This window comes from Sus scrofa, chromosome 9 (genome assembly GCF_054392235.1).
Source record: "Sus scrofa isolate SSC_HxYL_T2T_F1_AM1 chromosome 9, Sscrofa_HxYL_maternal_Yorkshire_Landrace_v2.0, whole genome shotgun sequence".
In the NCBI taxonomy this organism is placed as follows: domain Eukaryota; kingdom Metazoa; phylum Chordata; class Mammalia; order Artiodactyla; family Suidae; genus Sus; species Sus scrofa.
This window is the reverse complement of record NC_139391.1, coordinates 76,880,619-76,902,838: the sequence shown is the minus strand read 5'-3', so window position 1 is coordinate 76,902,838 and position 22,220 is coordinate 76,880,619. Positions and strand designations below refer to the sequence as shown.

General features: G+C 35.9%; 1 protein-coding gene across 9 annotated transcripts in view; it reads right to left on the bottom strand.

The window, feature by feature from the left end:
- The window catches only part of ANKIB1 (ankyrin repeat and IBR domain containing 1), a 160,318-nt gene that overhangs the window by 111,579 nt on the left and 26,519 nt on the right, over window positions 1-22,220 (bottom strand). For all 9 annotated transcript variants that reach the window (XR_014815746.1, XM_084976961.1, XM_003130136.5 and 6 more), the window contains exon 2: window positions 3,481-3,759. Coding sequence is in view for 8 of the 9 variants with exons in the window: in XM_084976961.1 (XP_084833087.1) it covers window positions 3,481-3,668 (188 nt within the window). In the remaining variant the exon portion in view is untranslated. The remainder of the gene's footprint in view (window positions 1-3,480; window positions 3,760-22,220) is intronic.

The window sequence follows — 22,220 nt, the reverse complement described above, 5'->3', positions numbered from 1 at the left end:
AGGATCTAGGAGTTTTGAGAATACACTTTAAGACTCACTAGATTAAATAACTTTCTTCTATATTATTTTCTAATTTTATAAAGTATATTTTATTTATTTATTTATTTATTTATTTTTTGTCTTTTTGCTATTTCTTGGGCCACTCCTGCGGCATATGGAGGTTCCCAGGCTAGAGGTCCAATCGGAGCTGCAGCCACTGGCCTACACCAGAGCCACAGCAACGCGGGATCCGAGCCGCAACCTACACCACAACTCACGGCAACGCCGGATTGTTAACCCACTGAGCAAGCGCAGGGACCGAACCCGCAACCTCATGGTTCCTAGTCGGATTCGTTAACCACTGCGCCACGACGGGAACTCCATGTATATTTTAAATTATACTATAAATGGTAGAAATATTTTGCTACTTGTTTTTTTTGTTAAAATATACATATTATCTTAGTAATAATGTAATAATATTTAAATACATTTTACTTTAGTATTCTAAACAAGTTTTACATAATCACAGAAGATTTGATAATAGTATTATTGCAGTGTTCAATATTAGGAGGCTAAGGCAACAGTTTTGTAACCTCACTGAAAATGTTCAACTCAAAAAAACAAAGTCTTAATAGATTAAGTAATCCATAGTTAATCTATTGAAACTATTACTGTCTAGCAGTATAGTTGTAATAGTTACAATCTAGAGGATGAGTTGAGTATAATGATAATTGGATAGTTTCAAATCTAAGTTGTAGGAATTTCAGACAACACAAAGAATACTGCAGGTCAGAATAGTTGGTAATGAATTCACAAAAAAGGCAGACACCAAGTGAGGACTTAAAGCACAGGGCTTTAGAGAAGAAAGAAGGACCAACAGGAATAAAGCTAAGAGGGTGGCATTTCCAAAGGTGGAGGAAGCAAGAGGAAAGGCAACCAATTTGACGGATAATGATGATGTCAGAGAATAATGAGCAATTAGGCTGACTGGGTAGAATGAGGGCAGAGAAAAGAGAGCTTCAGAAGCCAAACAGAATGAGGCAGAAAACAGGGTACTGTTACGGTTTTCTCATGATTAAAAGAACACTGAAAAGATTATATGTTTGTTTAGCAAGATTAACATGGACATGAGATTGTAAGAGGAAAAGACTTGCAAAAAGAACACTTAGGAGTCAGATATTTTTAATACCGGAAGAAGGGGCTGATAAAAGTTAACAAAGCTTGGGGCAATGGTAATGGAAAGAAGCAAATCCAAGAATTAAGGCTTAGTGAATTTTGCATTTGTAGCAAGTCAGGTAAGGGAGAAGAGTAAGTCAAGGATGATTTCAGGATATTTGGGGGTTTAGAAGTGAGAAGTAATAATATTACTGTATGCTTGGCAGCATGAAACACACAATACATTAATTTAGTTGTCCCACAAGCTTTATGGGTATCTATTTTATAGATAGAGCAGCTAAAGTCCAGAGTGACTAACTTATTTTGCCAAGTGGTTTTGGCAGCCCTGACATAAAGGCTTATCTGACTGTAGACATAAGAGGCTATCACAGTGTTGAAAAGCCTAAAGCCTAGGTCATCTGCCTGAGCAATTAATTACTTTTGCCACTTACAAGCTGCAGAGTGCTGAGAAGTTGCTTAATCTTTCTGTGCTTCAGTTTTCTCACCTCTAAACTGCAAATGACAAATGATCTAAGGGAGTAGTAATGAGGATTAAATGAGACAAAACATGCAGAGCACTGTTAATAGTGCCCAGAAATTAGTAAACCTTCAATATGTTTGCCATTATTTTATTGGCAAAATATTTTACTGTTGTTAACATAGGGAAAACTCAGTTTCAGAAAGAAAAATATAAAATTTCAAACAAGATGTGTTGGAGGTGGCTTCTAAGTGGGTATTTTTAGAAAAATGAAAACAGACAATAAATGTAAAAAGGATATGTTATAGAAATACTTATTTCTAAGTCAAGAAATACCTATTTTATTTTTAAGAGGTTACAAAAATAACTAATTGATGGTCATGGGCCTGGATGACCTAAATTATTTGTGAAATTTTTCTCATTCACAAATCCTGATCATAAAGATATTTCCTGTGCAATGATTTTTACAAAATTTCAATTTACTTTGTGTAAGATACTATGCTAGATATTAGAAGTACTAAGAAAGTCCTTTAAAAAAGTTGTAATTTAGGTAGGCAAAGAGAGGATACACAAAATTATAAAATACAATGAGAAAGTGTACACCAAACAAGTAATACAAATAAACAAAAAAAGAACCACAAAAGTTCAAAAAAGAGCCTGAAGTTCCTATGGGTTATGACAGGCTAAGAAGATAGATAAAGCATGCCTAGGGCCTTGAAGGAAGGATAAAATTTAGGTAAGAAAGAGAAAGCTGACGGGAGTGGGATATTCCTGGCAGCAAGGGCAGAATGTACATGGCAAACAGAACACACATGGCAGTTTTAGGGACAGCAAAAAGAGCAGTTTAATTTAAACAACAACATTGTACGAAAAGAAACAGGGAAAGGATTGAAAGTCTTTGTCAAGTTCCAAAGCTCACTGGATAGGTTTAAGAATTTATTTCACTGCATAAGCAAAGAAGTGTTTCTTTTCTAGCATCAGAATTCTACAGCTGCACAGTCGGCTTCTTAAAAAACTAAAACTGTCTTGGAACTACTTTTCCATCCTTTGCTTTTTTCACTTTATAATCTAGCAAATATCACATTTAATTCCCATGGGAGTTTCCGCCATGGCACAGTGGGTTAAGAATCTGACAGTGGCAGATCTGACCAGGCATGGGTTTGATCCCTGGCCCCTGGCAGTGGGTTAAAGGATCCAGTGTTGCCTCAGCTGTGTGTAGGTCAGCAGTTATAACTCAGATTCAGTCCCAGGCCTGGGAACTTCCATATGTCATGGGTGCGGCCAATGAAAAAAAATTAATTCTCATAAATAGGATAAATCTTCATATATCTGCTGTCACTAACACTTCCTCATTGAAGAAAACTTTTAAGTTTCTTAGTATTTTCAGTTTTAAGAAAATGTTTTGTTTTAGAAAAATCTTTTCAAGTAACCAAACCCCATCAAAAGACAGGAAACTCAAATCTGATCATGACTAGGTAAGGCAAACACACCAGTTTTTCAATTTAATTTGCCTTGGGCACCATCCTCTGCAATTTTTTAATAGCTGACAAGTACTCTTCCAGAACTGAAATGTTATAAATTAAACACTACATCATTATCAAGAATTCATACCATGAAACATACTGAGGATCAAAATGTACTTACAGTAAAAAGAGTATGTGAACTGACCTCACTACTAAAACATTTGCTCTAATTTAGGCATAGTGAAAAAAAAAATTGTACTTAATAGTTTTGGCATATTCAGTTTTAGAAAGTTTAATTCACTACGATGCCACATAACATGCAGGTATGTATGAAAGTATTTTCAAAGATCAGGGTTTTTGGTCCCTTTCTGTAATTTGCTATCATTGGTTTACATTAATACTTACCCTAATATTCTATTCATTCCATGTCTAGCAGCATAATGTAATGGAGTATTGTGCTGGTAGGGCTCCCCGTAAGATGTATTTGGATCAAGGGATTCTTTTAGCTGAGGGTTGTTTTCATATATTTGGCAGGCCAGGTTTTCATCACCATTGATGAGTGCCTTACGGAATTTGGTGGTTGTATTTCCCATGTTTTGTTCTATTTTTTTCTGATAGGCAGTAGCACTTTTTTCCTTCCCCCTTCAGCCACTTCTTGAACGCTTCTGCAGCATGTTTCACATTCTAATGGAGGAAAAAATTATCAAATTAGATTATAAAAAAATAACAAAGCAGTATCCCAGAGAAATAATATCACAATTAGGAACACTAATAAAATCTAGGAAGCATATGTTAGGGAATGATGTATATTACATTTTACCAAATTTATCTTAGCCAAAAAAATCTCAAATTTTTGGAGTTCTCCTATGGTGCAGAGGTTAAGGATCTGGCATTATCACTGCAGCAGCCCAGGTTGCTGCTGTGGCACAGATTCAATCCCTGGCCCAGTAACTTTTGCATGCTGTAGGCACAGACTGAAATTTTTAATGTCCAAATCAACTTGTTAAACTAACATTTTTCCACATAGAAACTGTTAGGGTTTCACAGGCTGTACTTTATACTAGAAGAGTTACCTACATATACAAGCTTTTCAGTTTTCTCCTTCACATAGGCAGGAAATGAGCATGATTAAAATTTATGGTTGAATACACCTAAATCCCTGTATAAATTATGTATAAATCTGACTCAGTCAATTTGTGGGAGAGTAAAAAATGTAGGAAATTTTGCCCACATAAGAACTCCAGAATGTATTAAATTATAGTAAAGGGAAAGTGAAAGCGCTCAGTACTTATAACGACCTCAGAGAAAAGATTTTTAAAATATATAGAACTACACAACTAATAAAACCAATAAATCAAAAACTAATAAAACTACAACTATACACGCAACAACAGAAAGTGGTTATTCTATCAAAATACCAATAAATTTATTTCCTTCTACTGTAAATAATTCAAAACAAGGCTGAAAACATCAAATGTTTAAGCCTACCCTGTTTGGAAAGAGGTTATGATAAAGATTATATGGGCATTTACTACTGAAGCAATGTGAGGTGGGTAGGGGGAGAAGACATGGAAATAATCACTGAAGTTGGAGTTTGAAATCTCATACTTATCTAAACTAGCCATGTAATTGTAATTATTCTCAAAAGCCTCAGTCCCTAGCTGTACAGTAAAGGAAAATGACCATTTCTTAAGGACAGTGGTAAGGACTATTAGAACTACTCTATTTAAAGTACCCATCACAGTCCCTGGCTAGTGTGTTCAAAAAGGCTAGTTTTATTTTATTCTAATGTTTCTGAATCTACTCATGAACTATTATCAAAATTAGTAAAACAGGAAACAGCTTATACAAAGGCAGGTATGAAATAAAAGGCTTATTCAGTTGCTAAGTGCCGTGGAGTTTAGGGTGTCTAGTGTTGTACTACAAGGAGATAAAAACCGAAAATAGGCTGTGGCCATACTAAGAAACTTACCATGTTACCCAATTAACTCAGTGGAAGACTGGACATTAAAACATAGCTTTAAAAAAACAGTTGCAAATAATAGGTACTTGTTCAACAAAAGCTCTCTGTACAGGGTAGTAAAAGTTTCAACAGAATTCAATTAATCAATTAATCGAAAAACAAATGAGTTGTTTTTTAAAGTTTTCTATAAAATAGAAGCTCTCTGCTGTAAAATTTGGTTGTGATGACTGCTGTACACCTATAAATGTAATAAAATTCATTAAGTATGAAAAAAATAAAATTTAAAAACTAAAAAAAATTTTTAAATAAATAAATAAATAAATAATTTAAATAAAATAGAAGCTCTCAACTTTAGCTGTAGGTTTACTAACTTGGAAAACTTCAAAGAGTCCAATGCCCAGGCTATCTCCCAGGACAATGAAATCAGAGTCTTTTAGGCAATAAAATCAGAGTCTTCTAGGGTGTGCTATCAAAGCAGTGGTATTTCAGCTCTTTGGGTGATTTCAATGTGCATATACCACTGTAGACAAAAAACAAACAAACAAACAAAAAGCTCTGGGATCCCTCAAGCTCAACTGTTACATCTGAGAATGGATGTGAAGGAGAGCAGACAGGGTAAGACATAATTACCTATCTCTAAGACTTACTATAGCAGTACGTTTTCTGGTTCATACCTGTACTTGATGAGGCCACTATTTGTTTCTTTTAAGGGTTCTTGGTTACTGACTTTTTTTTTAACTTAAATGTGCAAATACAAGGCACAGTAGATATTTTTGAAAATATGAAGAGAAAGGACAAAGAACTCGGTCTAATTATTAACCATATTAGCATTTTGATACATACTCATCCTATTTATAATGTTTTATTTGTATACATATGTACATTATAAATATTTAGATACATAAATTAGATCATACTACATAATTTAAAATTTTTTATTTAATTTTTCAGAGGGTTGCTAAACCTTTAGCCTAAAGTACTACTCCTTTATCATCTCATCTTGAATCTTGAATGAGGAACAAATCTCTTCTATACTCTAGGCTTATCACAATATACTAGTACCACACTTTGGAGATTTTTTAGGGACAGCCTAGATTTTATTTTTGTTTTTCTTTTGTTTTCCATAGAATCTAGGTCTTATGTGCTTATTCTCAGTGAAATAATTTGTATTTTGTTGTAGTGCCATAAGCATTTCAAAAATTTATTATTCTTAATGAGAACTCCATTTAGTTTATTGTGTAATTTTAATCTATAATCAAATATAAAGGATATCATGTGGGTTCTAAAGGGTCTTTCCTAAGGATTTGGAACTTAGGTGTTTTGCTCTTATCTTTCATCCCTGATAGAATGTAGCTCAAATTATGAGCATTCTTAAGAGTCTGGGATTAAATTAATAAAATGTTTTCTTTGATTTACATTATCACTTTAGTAAAATGTCCCATCAGAAAATAACTCCTACTCAAGCAGTGAAAAAAGAAATATCTAAGAAAGCAGTAGTATCTTGGGGTAGTTATTTATAATATTTATAATTATAAGATACTGAAAAGCAATAATATTCTAAATGTCCACTGAATATTACTGTCACTCACACTGAAAAGCATAATGGCATCAAGAAACTTTCTTTGTGGTTCTCTGTTATTTTCAAGTCTGTTTCATTTTTAAAATGTGAGCTTAATAAGCCTGAAAGGCATCCGGAAATGCACTAAAACATTCATAGCTCCATTCCTCTCAGATATATTCTCACAAGTCTTGGCTAGAAATTTGCCAGATGTGTCCTTTCACGTTTTCATAGCTACAGGCAGCATAACCTGAAGTGATTATTTCCCCTTTGTTGAATCAAATCTTGCAGTATTTCTCCAACTCCAAGGTAAATCTATGTATAGAGCTTCATGAGGCAGGTAACAGATTATCAAAGACACAATAACAATTTATTATTCTAAGTTGCAAAGGAAAATTTAGGCAGTCTCACCATCTTAGAGTAGCAAAGGACAGCCCTTGATCATTATTTAATGAAAATAGTAAGGAAAACGTAGCCTGTCAATGGACTCCAGAAAGCTTTCCATGATTTTCTGATTAACTTTTTTTTTTTTTGGCTGAGCCTGTGGCATGTGAAAATTCCTGGGCCAGGGATTGAACCTGCACCAGTGCAGCAACCTGAGCCACTGCAGTGACACCAAATTCTTAACCTACTGTGCTACAAGGGAATGCCTCCTGATTAGCTTTAATTTGTGAAGGATGCCGAGTTTTTTTTGTTTGTTCGTTTTTTGTTTTTGTCTTTTTAGGGCCGCACTTTCCGCATGTGGAGGTTCCCAAGGTAGGGGTCAAATGGGATCTGCAGCTGCCAGCCTATGCCACAGCTGCAGCAACTCGGGATCTGAGCCATGTCTGCGACCTACACCACAACTCACAGCAACACTGGATCCTTAACCTACTGAGTGAGGCCAGGGATTGAACCTGCAACCTCATTGTTCCTGGCTGGACTCGTTTCCGCTGCACAACGACGGGAACTCTGGATTCTCTAATTTTTGATTTAAATCTTTGTCTCTTAACTTCTCCATTTTAATAATCTGCCAGAAAAACTCAAGTGCACTTAAGTTAATAAACTACACCCAGAAATCCTTTATAGAAGATGAAGTGCTTTAGAAACAAACAACCAACTCCTACATTATCTATCGCCACAAAAGTAAATTATTTTTATTTATTTATTTATTTTTGGCCTCACGGTGGCATATGGAGTTCCCAGGCCTGGGATCAAATCTGACCCTCAGTTGTGACCTACTCAACAGCTGTGGCAATGCTGGATCTTTAACCCACTGTACCACCACAGGAACTCCAGAAGTAAATTATTTTTAAAGTCATTATTATGGACTGAAGTTTGACCTCAACAAAATAATCCACTCCCACTGATCATTTAATTGGCCATAAATATAGTCTTTAGAAATATGATGTATGGTCTCTAAGCACCCCTGCCCCCAACATAAACCCCTTGATCTTAACCCTATTACTAAAAGAGATTTTAAAATTTTAAGCCATATTATACTTCATTATAAAGAAAAAACTCTTGAGTGCAAATAATTAACACAACTGGAGATACAGTTTAAATGTCACATATACCACTGAAGTGTTAGCTTATATTAAAAAAAAGAATAAGAAAAATAATTTAGATTTACCTTCACAAGAAAACAAATGTTTTGTAAGTACTGATTTTTCATTAATTATAATGCATAGGGTCATAGGAACAGAAAGAACTACATTTAAATCATCCCAGCCTATCTTTCCAAATTTAACACTAAAAGCTCTTGAACATTCATGACTTGCGGTCAGCCAGTACTTTGCCTTCATTATTACACTTTGGGGAATTGGCTTAATTGCTCTTGTCTAACACTTCAATAAGCCTGAAATGGGTATTACTGAATGCACACTCAGTTCACAGCATTTCTAAGCAATGTATGGTTTAGTGCAGGGGTCAGCAAACTTTTTCCATAAAAGGCCAGATGGTAAATATTAAAATATTTACTTTGTGAGTCACATGGCTTCATGAGTCATATGATCACTGTCATAACTACTCAACTGTGATTTTGCAACCTGAGAGCCATAGACAATATGTAATAGTAGAATGGGCGTCATTGTGATCTATTAAAACTTCATGTACAAAATTAGCAGAGGATTTGGCCCATGGACTGTAGTTTGCCAACCACTGATTTGGTGGAAGGAACACAGCACAGTAGAACAATCAGGGTTGGAATCCCATATCCACTACTTCCTAGTTCTAGCATAAATCATTTAATCTCTTTGAATCTCAATTTTTTCATCCATAAAATAGGGATAAGGCCACCTACCCTGCAGAATTATCATGATTATTTAGGTAAAGTATGCAGTATAGTGTCTGGTACTATAAGTAATCAATAGATTTTATCTCCCTTCTCCTATTAGGATCTGCAAGCCACTGGTAAAGTCAATTGCTGTCTTTAAAGAACTCAACATTCATTCTTTCCAAAAGAGAGTGAAATCTTAAGAAAAATGTCACCAACTCTATGTTCTATATCAGGAATGATAAACAACTGGTAGTCTAGATTTTTTCATTTATTAGGTGTCTGATCTTTGGCAAGTTAAAACTATACATTTTTTTCAACAGTCTTCTGAACAAATTTAATCCTATTTTCCTATTTTTCTAGGTCACTGCCATTAACAAAGGTCTCTTCTATGTAACTTTACAAATAAGTGAAAGGGATACAACACAAAGCCAGAGCAGGAGACAGAATCTTGCACTGGATGTACATGGAAAACACACACACATACACACACCCCTATCTAAGGTAGGGAGCAATAAGTCTTAGTCCAAGATGTTGCTAAAGATGAAATATTGATAAAAGACTTGGGGTTTAGCTTGCCTGACTGCATATAAGTTGAACTTTACTCTTGGTGGCTTCCTGCAAGGAGTTCATGAACACCAATGGTCCAAGGGAAAACTTATGAGTATTAGAGAATTCTATGAAAGTGATCTGAACTGAGAAAAATCTTTTAACAAAGAAAGCAACTTCCCTGTAATACGCATTCCAGAATTAAAATTTACTTTGTGCTATTACAATACCTCTTTCTTTTCTTTATAGAACCACACCTGTGGCATATGAAAGTTCTCAGGCTAGGAGTCGAATCGCAGCTGCAGCTGCAAGCCTACACCATAGCCACAACAAAGTGGGATCCGAGCTGCATCTGCAACCCACACCACAGCTCACAGCAATGCTTGGATCCTTAAACCACTCAGTGAGGCCAGGGATAGAACCCACAATCCTCATGGATACTAGTACCATTCATAACCCACTGAGCCACAACAGGAACTCCCTGTTATTACAATATTGTAATATGGCAGCATTCAAAATAAAATAATTACACAAACACAAAAGTATTATCATTGACAGCAACCAAGTATTCAATGTAGCAGTTTGGCTGCTTGAGGTTTCTCAGCAACCAAGGAAGAAGAGATAATCCAACATATTCTGGCAGCAGTTGGATACCTTTTATATTTATATAGCTTTCACAGTGTCAAAAAGGATGCTGCAGTTAGTAAAATAAAAAATGAAAATAGCTGCAAAAGGTAGCAGCTGACTGCATTTTTTTGCCAAACTGGCAAATGAACACTGAAAATAGCTAGCATGAGGTCTACAAGTGGAAAACTGTCCAAACATGGGAAACAACCACTGTATGAAACATCACACTTACTTTCCTATTTCCTATTAAAACATGATTATCTGTAATGATCACAGAACTTAGAACTCTCCGCTAGTAAAATTTTCAGATAGCTAAAATTTTTCTTAGGCGACATCCAGCTTTCACACATTTAACTTTCCAACTATTCAAAATGTTATGCGCTATCCTTTAATTTCCCCTCCACAACTACTTTTCATACTTTGAATTCAGAATTTCATACAGTGCTGAAAATTAACATTTCAGGCTATAATACCATGGTGGTGTCAGCCAAGAGCTTAATTTCCTAACTTTGGCATCTCTGGTTATTTAGCAGTGTTTACTTCCATAATTTTTGTTCTTTTATGGTAGGGGGGCCTCCCAGAACAAAGGGAAGGCAACGTGGGCAACCAGGATCTGTGCGCATGTGCAGCTCTGTGGCAGTATGATATAATCCGTACCCCTGTGCGGAGGGCAACTATGTAACATGAACTATCCATGTTACATATCAGAATTTACAGAATGTATGTTACCTTATAAAGGGGACAAAGGCACCAAGACGTAGTGGGAAAACTAACAGAGGTACATAAGACAATGTCCTGCTGCATTCAGGGCTCAGTCTCTGTATATGAATCCACTGAGCCAGTGTCGGCACCAATCAATGCTGCTTCCTGGCAGAAAGCCTCGGAGTCCTCGTCTCTCTGTACAAGAATCCTGCAACACCATGGCATGCAGAAGTTCCCAGGCCAGGGATCAAACCCACACCACAGCACTGACCCAAGCCACAGCAGTGACAATGCCAGATCCTTAATCCGTTAGGCCGCCAGAGAACTACTGTTTTCATAATTTTTGAATACTGTATTTTCCTTCTTTCATGAACATAAGTGAAAATATTAAATTGGGACTGTTTTATCTCGGTACTAGGAAGTCAAAATCTTAAAGGTGATGCAACTGAGAAAAAGACAAAATTACTACGCCTCAGACTGAGGCTCCTTAAACTTCAATCAACTCTGTTCAACTGGGAAAAAAAAAAGATTAAAAATTATATACCATTTATAAAACATTATGAATTTGTAAAAAAACAGTTCTAAGAGGTAATAATTAATTTTTACCATTCATAAGAGTATTAAATGCTTGAAATTTTTAAAAATTTTTAAAAAGTGAACTGCAATTGACAATTCTGTTTACACTTCAGTGAACTGTAAATTTTAGATTATCCTCATTGGAAATGACCCCACTCCACTACACACTTCTTCACTCAGTGAGTCTGCCCACCTTTGCTATATCTCTATTGTGAGGTACTTGTTTTAAATTACTATTGTTATGGAGAAAAATCTAAAACTATTATAATGTGTAAACATATAACACTATTTAGATTCTAAGAGCTCTCACTGTTTCTTTTTTTCTTTTTTTTCTTTTTTTTTTTTTTTTTGCTATTTCTTTGGGCCGCTCCTCGATAGTATGGAATTTTGTTACACACTAGGGCAAAGTGTTCCTGCATGATCAGCCTTCAATAAGAGTCTTGGGCATCAAGTAAACCTCCTTTGTAGAGCACATGGGAATTGCACCATACACATATTGTTGCAATTTGATGCAGGAGTCTTGCTTGACTCTGTGGGGAGAGGATGCCTTGTGTCTATCTTCCTCTAGACTTTGCCCCGTGTGCCTTTTCCATTTGCTGATTTTGCTTCATATCTTTTTGCTATAATAAATCTTGGCTGTGAGTAAAACTACATGCTATGTTTTGTGAGTCCTCTGAGAGGACTATCCCCAAACAACACACTGGTGTCAAAAGTGGGACTCATTAGACTATCCTACATCCTATACTCTCTAGAATATGGCAAAAGCAATGTTTGGGAAAATAAAAAGGACTGGAATAATGATGAACCTTTGGTGACTAGGTAGCTAAGGAGTTATTCATAATATGAAACAGCAGGTGAGCTGCTTTCTGCTATGAGAGATAAAAGTTGCCTGTGAAATTTGAAAACGACAGTCCCATCCCCAGGAGAGGTGGTTTCCTAATCCTTTAGTGCTCTAGGTTGTAATGGCTAAAATGGAGAAGCAGTGAGGAAGGTAGGAACACATCTCAGGTTTTGTTCTTTCCTGCAGGTTGGAGGATAGAGGGTCCAACCATTCCCAAAGGTGAGATTTGAGTGGGCCAAAAGAGTTAAAAATTTGTACCATCCTTTCCTACAAGTAAAAGGGAAAAAAGGTTAAACAGGCTTCCAGGGTTGTAGCAAAACTTCAGATAAACCCAGAGGAGTATGGGGCAGGGGACTTAAACAGTTTCTTTAACTTAGCTGCTCCTGAAGCAATCCTAACTCTTGCATTCTAGCCAAGATATACCCACAGCACGCACGTGCACACACACACACACACACACCCCATAAATGCTAAATTTACTTCTAGGGATATTTAAATAAATTTACAATGCAAAAAAATAGAAACTTTTACAAAATGCTTTTGTATTTTCTGCCTATTACATCTGGAAGTATGATAAAACTGATGTAGAATGTTATATACTTATAATTTCACAAATGCTGGAGGGGATCATCCCAATCAGGAAAAGCTGCAAAGAAAAAATGGTAATGGTGCAAAACTTCCTTGTTTTTTGCTGCTTGTGAGCAGATGAAATTTAAATCTTCGAATATTAATCATGTGATTATTTTTGCCTTATTGGAGCCTCTGAAAAAAAGAAGACAACACAAAAAGATAATAACTAGATCAAGATACACTTTTGGAGTTTTAAGAAGCTGCTCTTAGTTGATAACGGCCTCTTATGAAATGAAATTTCTGATCTTTAAAAGCTGATAAAGCTTCTGTACAGCAAAAGAAACCATTAAAAAAATGAAATGACAACCCACAGAATGGGAGAAATTTTTTGCAAATGACTCAACCAACAAAAGTTTAATCTCCAAAATATATAAACAACTCATATGACTCAAGAACAAAAAAACAAACAACCCAACTGAAAAAATGCTCAACACTGCTAATTAATTATTAGAGAAATGCAAATCAAAACAACAATGAGGTACCACCACAAAATAGTGGCCATCATTAAGAAGTCAACAAACAACAAATGCTGGAGAGGATGTGGAGAAAAGGGAACCCTTCTTCACTGTTTGTGGGAATGTAAATTGGTACAACCACTATGGAAAACAGTATGGAAATACCTCAAAAAACTAAATATAGAACTACCATATGATGCAGCAATCCCACTCCTGGGCATATATCCAGACAAAACTTTCATTGAAAAAGATACCCTTATGTTCATCACAGCATTATTCACAATAGTCAAGACATGGAAACAACCTAAATGCCTATTGACAGATGAATGGATTAAGAAGATGTGTATACAGTGAAATAGTACTCAGCCCTAAAAATGGAGAAAATAATGCCATTTGCAGTAACATGGATGGGACTAGAGACTCTCATACTAAGTGAAGTAAGTCAGAAAGAGAAAGACAGATACCATATGATATCACTTATATATGGAGTCTAAAATACGGCACAAATGATCTATCTACAAAACAGATTATGGACATGGAGGACAGACTTGTGTTTGCTAGGCGGAGGGAGTGGGATGGACTGGGAGTCTGGGGTTAGTAGATGACAACTGTTGCATATTGAGTGAATGGACAATGGGATCCTGCTGTGTAGCACCGGGAACTATACCTAACCACTTGTGATAGAACATGATGGAGAATATGTGAGAAAAAGAATGTATATATGTATGTGTATAACTGGGTCACTTTGCTGTACAGCAGAAATTGATAGAACATTGTAAATCAACTCTAATAACTTTTTTTTTAAAAGCCTGATAATTTTTCAGCCTGATGTACATATTTACAAGTGGTTCAATTTGAACTCTAAGATTGATAAGATAAAAGGGCTAAGAAAGCCCTGTCTGTCATTTGGACTTGGAACACAGCTGTCTGGCCTTATAGTCTTGGCTTTGCAAAAGACTAGCTGCTAGCTTCTTTAGAATTCTGAATTCACAGGTCTTAATTGCCTGGGCCTGACTCTAAGCTAAAATGTGAAGCTATGTGATTTGGGCTCTTTCAGTCTCACCATGAACTCCACTGAAGTGAAAGCAGGCAGAGGTTCAAATGAACAGAACTCAAGACTCTGGGAGTGCTGTAGATTTAGGACACTCCCCTGTGTGGCTTTAAACTATGAAAACATCAATGGATGCTGGCTGGGTTGTCTGGGTCACATCCACATGCTCATAAGAAAGGGCCTATTCTCTGATGAGACCATCTAAAATTAGGCTGCTGATCAGCTCTATGTTTCTGAGACAGAGGCTAACTACACACCTAACTTGTGATTCCTGCCAAAAGCTACAGGTGGGGGGAGAATATATAACAGGAAGTGTGATCCCTCCACCCGCTCCTGACAGACTGGATTCTGGACTCCCTCTGGGGGATGGCTCACTGCTGCTGACTTGTGCTCAAATTTCCAGATTAGGTACAGTTTTCAACAATGGATTGAGAGCCTGAATCTACTTCCCTCACCTTTCTTCTGGAGGACACTCCTTAGGGAGGCATTTTGATTATTACATACAGCTGTCCAAAAAAGGGGACTGATCTTTCCTAGGCTGCTCACTAGATAATTAGTCAGGACAAAATAGAGGGGAAGTTATGTTAGCCCATTTTGAAAATGTTTGAATAGTAAAGATAATCCTGCTCAATTCCTCAATATAATGTGTGTTTCTGGTCAAATTACACAAAAATTTTTCCTAGGAAAATGCTGTTTTCCTTTTTGCATCCAATCCTTGTGAATAAAAGGTCTGGATGTGAATGAGAGATAAGTGAAAATCTGTAAAGTTAAATAGGACATACTGATTTTGCAACAACATAGACAAAACAAAAACCTGGCACCTGGTTAGGCAGGGGAAAGGCTAACGAAATCTTTGTTTTTTAGAACTATTTATTCTTTGAAGTATTCTCTTCTTCCTGAAGGAAAACTCCCCTTGCTGCCTTTCCAAAACTCTGTGAGCATTGTGAATTCAAACTAACTGTTGAGCTATGATCATATCTGACAGACCTGACTACAAGATGGCAGAGGGTGGCCTAGTTCCTGTACTTTACATGCAAAACATCTCTAGATGTGGTCCATACTTGTGAGGTGGATGAACTCATGTCATGGACAAGCAAAACTGGAACTGTCAGCCTTCAGGGAGTCCTGAAATCAAAGACTATACTGAATTAACTGAACTGGACTAGGAACCCTAGGGTGGGAGACCCCATACTGGATCACCCCATACTGGATCATACTGGAGCCCTCTTGACCTGTACTGCACAATGTATGTCCTGCCTGGGATTTCCTAACAATTGTGAATGCTTTGTTTCCAGGGGTGAAAGATTAGTGGCCTCTGGAATTGTACTCCTTTTGTGTGTATGCTATTAGGCCGCTGCTTCAGCCCTAAAAGCAATTTAAGTCACTTTCAACTTCTTAATCAGATTTGTGCTATGTGTGAATTGATGCTTAGACCTAGATTTAAAAAGAAATTTAAATACAGAAACTTAAAGAGGAAGCCACCCAGCTTTCTAAGACAGATCTTTATGGTTAATGAAATTTAACCTTTCAGAGGTTCAGCCTAAATTCTGAACCTCTAAAAGGCATAGGTATCAAGATGCCTTGGCCAAGTGCCAAGGGAACGGACTGTGTAGAAAAGTTAACAGAGCAGGTTTTTGACAGCTATCCTTAGAAAGGCCAGCTTGCAAGGGCTGTCCCTTGGCCAATGTTTAGAAAATTTAGAATTTAAGGAGGGTGCAACCACTTCCTAAGTGATAGGAGAGGCTCAGTGTGCCTGAGTTGTTGTACAAACAGTGTGGTATATCCTAAACGCTTGCTTTTCTTCTGACAGTCTGGAGTTTTGGTACATACCAAAATTTCATTTAACATAAAGGTTAAATTTCATTAACCAGTCTGGAGTTTTGGTATATATACTGTGACCAGCCTTCAGTAAAACTCTGGGCACCAAGTCTCTAGTGAGCTTCCTTAGTAGACAATATTTTACAAATGTGGTCACAATTCGACGCTAGAGAAATCAGGCACATCTTGTTTGACTCCATGAGGAAAGACTCTTGGAAGTTTGCTCTGGGTTTCCTTTAGGCTTTGCCACATGGGACTTCTCCCTTTGCTAATTTAGCTTCATATCCTTTAGCTGTAATAAATCTTACATATGAGTCAACGCAGTCCTGTGAGTTCTAGCAAATCATCAAAACTGAGGGCTAACTTGGGGACTCCGACACACTTATGTTACATTTTTAAAAAAGCTTTTAAACTGTTTTAACATTTGAAAATCAATTAATTTAATCCACATCAACAGACTAAAAAAAAAAAAATCACATGATCTCATATCAACAGATGCAGAAAAAGCATTTGATAAAATCCAATACCCATTCATAACTTTAAAAATTCTAAATAAACAAGGAATAGAGGGGAACCATCTCAACTTGATAAAGAACATCTACAGAAAATCTACAGTTAACATCATACTTAACGGTTTCCCACTAAGAACAGGATGACCCTCTCACTATTCCTTTTCAGGATCATACTGGAGTAGTCGATGCAATAGGACAACAAAAGGAAATAAACAGTATACAGATTGGGAAGGCAGAAATAAAACTGTCTTCATTAGTAGATGACATGATAATCTCTATGTAGAAAGTCCCAAAAAAGGGAGGAAAAATGAACAACAATGTTCACTTCATTGTTCATCAATTTAAAGTGAAATTTGTAACTGAAAAGACAATACCATTTATATAACCATCCAAAAAATTGAAATACTTATGTGTAAATCTGAAAAATATATATAAGATCTATATAAGAAAACTTTAAAACTCTGATGAAGAACTTTAAAAAATAAGATATTCCCTATTCATGGATATGAAGACTCAGTACTGTCAAGACATCAATTCTTGTCAACTTGATCTACAGATTCAATACAATCCCAGTCAAAATTCCAGCAAGTTATTGTGAATATTGGCAAACAGATTCTAAAGTTTACCTGTTGATACAAGAGACCCAGAATAGTCAACACAATATTGAAGGAGAAGAAAGTTGAAAGATTCACACTACCCAACTTCAAGTTACTATAAAGCTAGAGTAATCAAGACAGTGTGCTATTGGCGAAAGAATAGACAAACAGATCAACAAAAGAGAATAAAGAGCCCAGAAACAGACTCAGACAAATATCATTAAATAATCTTTGGCAATGGAGCAAAGAGAACACAATGGAGCAAAAACACTCTCTTCAACAACTGGTACAGGAACAACTGGACATCCACATGCAGAAACAAAACACAACATCCCCAACAAATCTAGACATAGATCTTACATCTTTAACAAAAATTAACTCAAAGTGGATCACAGACCAAAATTAAAAAAAAAAAATTATTAGAGTTGGTTTACCATGTTGCACTATAGACCTAAATTTAAACTCAAAATATAAAACTCCCAGAAAATAACATAGCAGATGTTATCTATGAGGCTGGGTGTTATCTATGAGGAGATGTTATCAATGACTTTTTAGATACAACATCAAAGACCTGAACTGTGAAAGAAATAATGGATAAGTTAAAATTTATTAAAATTAAAAACTGCTCTGTTAAAGACAGATATCAAAAGAATGAGGGACAGCCATAGACTGGAAGAAAATATCTGCAAAAGATGTATTATGATGAAGAACTGTTATCCTAAATATACAAAGAACTCTTGAAACTCAATAATAAAAACAACCTGATTTTCAAAATGGACTAAAGATCTTGATAGCCACCTCACCAAAGAAGACAGACAGATGGCAAACAGTACATTAAGATATATTCTAACTCACATGTCATGAGGGAACGAAAATTAAAATATACCTATTAGAATGCCCCAAATCGGGAACACTGAAAACATCAAAGGCTGACAAGGATATGGAACAACAGGAACTCTTACTCATTATTGGTGAGAATGCAAAATGGTATTGTCACTTTGGAAGATAGTTTGGTGGTTTCTTACAAAGCTAAATATATTCTTATCATAATCCAGTAATCATGCTCCTTAGTATCTAAGCAAAGATGCTGAAAATTTACACCCACACAAAATCAGCACATGAATGTGTACTGCAGCTTTATTCATAACTGCCAAAACTTGAGGGCAAACAAGACCTTCAGCACACAAATGAATAAATTAACTGTGTTACATCCAGATAATGGAACAGCATTCAGCACTATAAAGAAATGAGCTATCAAGCCATGAAAACACATGGAGGAAAGCTAATTGCACCAATCTGAAAAGACTACATACAGACTTTAAGATTCCAACTATATGTCATTCTGGAAAAGATAAAACTATCCATAATTTTAAAAAGATGAGTGACTGCCAGGGTTGGGGACACGGAGGGATGAACGGAGGGAGCACAAAGAATTTTTATAGTACTGAAAGTACTCTGTATGATATAAATGATGGATCTATCTTTATACATTTGTCCAAACCTCCAGAATAAAAAATACCAAGAGTGAGGCCTAAAGTAAACTACGGACTTTCAGTGATTTTGATGTTTTAATGGAGGGTCATCAGTCTAACAAATGCAGCATTCTAGTGAGTGATATTGATAATGGAGGAGGTCCCGTGGGTGTGGGAGCAGGGGATATATGAGAAATCTCTGTACCTGCCTCTCAATTTTGCTATGAACCTAAAAAATTAAGTCTTAAAAAAAAGAGTTGAATATTAATGTTTCTGTTAATCTCTTGCCATTTATTTCCTTGGACATGAGTTATTATGAAAAGTAAAACTGTAAGTTTTTAGTATTTAACGTAGTGGCTAATACAGAGGGCATTTTATAAATCTGTGTATTTCCCACTGTATGTGTTATTCCCCCTAGAAGTTTTTTTATGCTTAATTATTAGTTCATATCTTTAGTTGAAATCTAACCACTAAATAAGTTGTGAATGACTTTCCAAACCTAAATTGTGAGACAACTTTCAAGCAGTTATCTTACCATTATCCTATTGTAATTCATTTCTGAATAGCCCTGCAAACTAAAGTCACTTAAGCTAAACCAATACACATGCATTAAAACAGAAACAAGCAGAAAGAAAACAGAAAAGACAAGCACATACTAAAATTTTAAACAGGATAAAATCTGTGTTAGCCTTTTTTGACGACCAAGTTAAGGAATGTATAACATTAAATGAGATTTCTAAAATTTACAGGGGAACTCAAAAACAATCAATCCAAACCCACATTCACTGCTGGTACGTTTGTGTGATACAGTTTTCATTCTCAAAGTAATGTTTTACCTTGCTTCAAAATTGTTAGATTAACATTAGTTCATTTTAAACAAAAATGTACAGACTTACAACCAAAAAAATGACAAATATACATTACTCAATATTGTTAAAAAGGCTGATTCCCCACTTGTCAAGACAATCTAATTTTGGAAGTTCCCCTATGATGAAGCAGGTTAAGGATTTGGTAGAGGTCACAACTCTTACCTGGATTTGATCCCTAGCCCAGGAACTTCCATGTGTCAAGAGTGTAGCAAAAAACAAAGAAACAAAAACAAAAACAGAAACAAAAAAAAAAAAAAAAGGAAAGAAAAGAAAGATAATCTGCTTCTAATTCAGGGTGTCTTCACTGGACATTTAAGACAAAGAGGAAATACATTACTTTTATACAAAGTAATATTCGCTCAGGTTTTCCTATTAAAAGTTGAACTTCTGGAGCTCCCGTCGTGGCGCAGTGGTTAACGAATCTGACTAGGAACCATGAGGTTGTGGATTTGGTCCCTGGTCTTGCTCAGTGGGTTAAGGATCCGGCGTTGCTGTGAGCTGTGGTGCAGGCTGCAGACATGGCTCGGATCCCGCATTGTTATGGCTGTGGTGTAGGCTGGCGGCTACAGCTCCAATTAGACCCCTAGCCTGGGAACCTCCATATGCCTCGGGAGCTGCCCTAGAAAAGGTGAAAAGACAAAAAGAAAAAAAAAAAGATGAACTTCTAGCAAAAGTTCATCATAATTCTAACAAGTTACATTGTCATTAAAGAAAGCTCTAGGAAAAATTTTAAAAATTAGAAATGATAACACTGAAAAGCACTTTAGTATCTAAAATCTGTAACTTTAAACAGTATATTCTAAATATACATCACTAGCATTAGAATTAGGCTAGCAAATGAAGGATTTTTTTCATTTCTTTCACTTTTGGCTGCCCATCAGCATATGGAGTAACTGGGCCAGGGATCAAAACCAAGCTGCAGTTGCAACCTGAGCCGTAGCTGCTGCAATGCCAGGTCCTTAACCCACTGTGCTAGGCTGGGAATTGAACCTGTATCCCAGCACTCCCAAGCCACCGCTGATCCCATTGTGACACAGCAGGAACTCCAAGTATTCTTTTAATGATAGTATTATAGTTTTATTTTTATTGTGTTGGGTATAAGTCATAATCATGAGATTTTATGGTTTTCCTAATTTCTGAAACTGCGCATGTTAAAAACTGAATCAAATTCCCATTTTAGGAGTTTTAAACTTTGGTACATTTACAATAAATATCTAACCTCTGGCTACTGGAAAGTTATTAGCACTATCTATTACACAGAACCATACTAAAACAAGTGGACAGAACAAAAGAAGGGAAACTGCCAATTTTCTTTTGATGTCATGTTCTTTTTATTCACAATAAGCTATTTGAAGATCAGCAATAGGGACAAGGATTAGTGACTGATTAACCTCTGATGTCATCATCCTACTTAAATAGTCCAGGGAAAGAGAAATCTAGGGAGTAAATGCCTAGATCTTTACTTAACCCCTAGATAAAAGTGAGGTAAATAAAAACATCGATTTTCTATTTTGCAAATATAAAATGGACCCCCTCCCTTCCAAAATTTCATTTTCAGTTCCTGTATGAAACTCATAAACTAACTTTAGAAGTAATTTTAAACTGGTTCATTTCCTTTCTGGTCGTCATCTAAAGATGGTTATTACAGTGCAGGAAAATTTATAAACTAGGTGTTTATAACTATAAATATAAATAACAGAGCTTACACTCCCCTCGAAAAAGGAAAACCATTAGAAATACCTATAATGCAGTAAATGAATTATACTACAAAATAAAAGCACAAAGAATTTTGACTTAAAAAAATCTTTACAATATCTCTTCTCATAAACAAGTCAAAAGAAAAGAGCATTTTATAATTTTCAATTTAAGGAGAGAATACATCATTTTCAAAGGCATGGTATTCTAATACTCAAATACACAAGTAGTTCAATTAGTTTCAAATTTTTAATTTTGAAGAAACTGGGAGCTCCCATTGTGGCTCAGTGGTAACAAACCCAACTAGTATCCATAAGGACCTGGGTTTGATCACTGGCCTTGCTCAGTGGGTTAAAGATCTGGTGCTGCCATGGGCTGTTGTGTAGGTCACAGATGTGGCTTGGATCCCGCATTGCTGTGGCTGTGGTATAGCCTGGTAGCTGTAGGTACAAATGGAACCCTAGCCTCCTGGGAACTTCCACATGCCATGGGTACAAACCTAAAAAGAAAAAAAAAGACAAAAAAATTTTTTAAAAAAACTATAGACAAATATTTTCCTGTTTAGGTTCCAATTAAGTAAATTATGGTAAACCTATTAAACAGAATGCTAGAATACAGACATTAAAATCATTTCTACAACTTTATGTGGAAAGATGCTTTCACAATAAATAAGTTTCCATATACTATCAACACAACGAAATAAAAAATATATATCCACAGAACAAGACTAAGGACTATTAACTCTGAATGGCAGAACTATGCAATTGTACTTAGAATTCTTCCTCTATTCTTTTTGGTATTTTTCAAAAAAAAAAACTTTAAAAAGTATTTAACACTCGATCTAACATTAACGGACAAAAAGGGAAAAATTGATAAGAATACAGTAAGAGTAGGGACTTTAATACCCCACTTACATCAATCATCCAGACAGAAAATCGACAAGGAAAAAGAGATGTTAAATGACATATTATATCAGT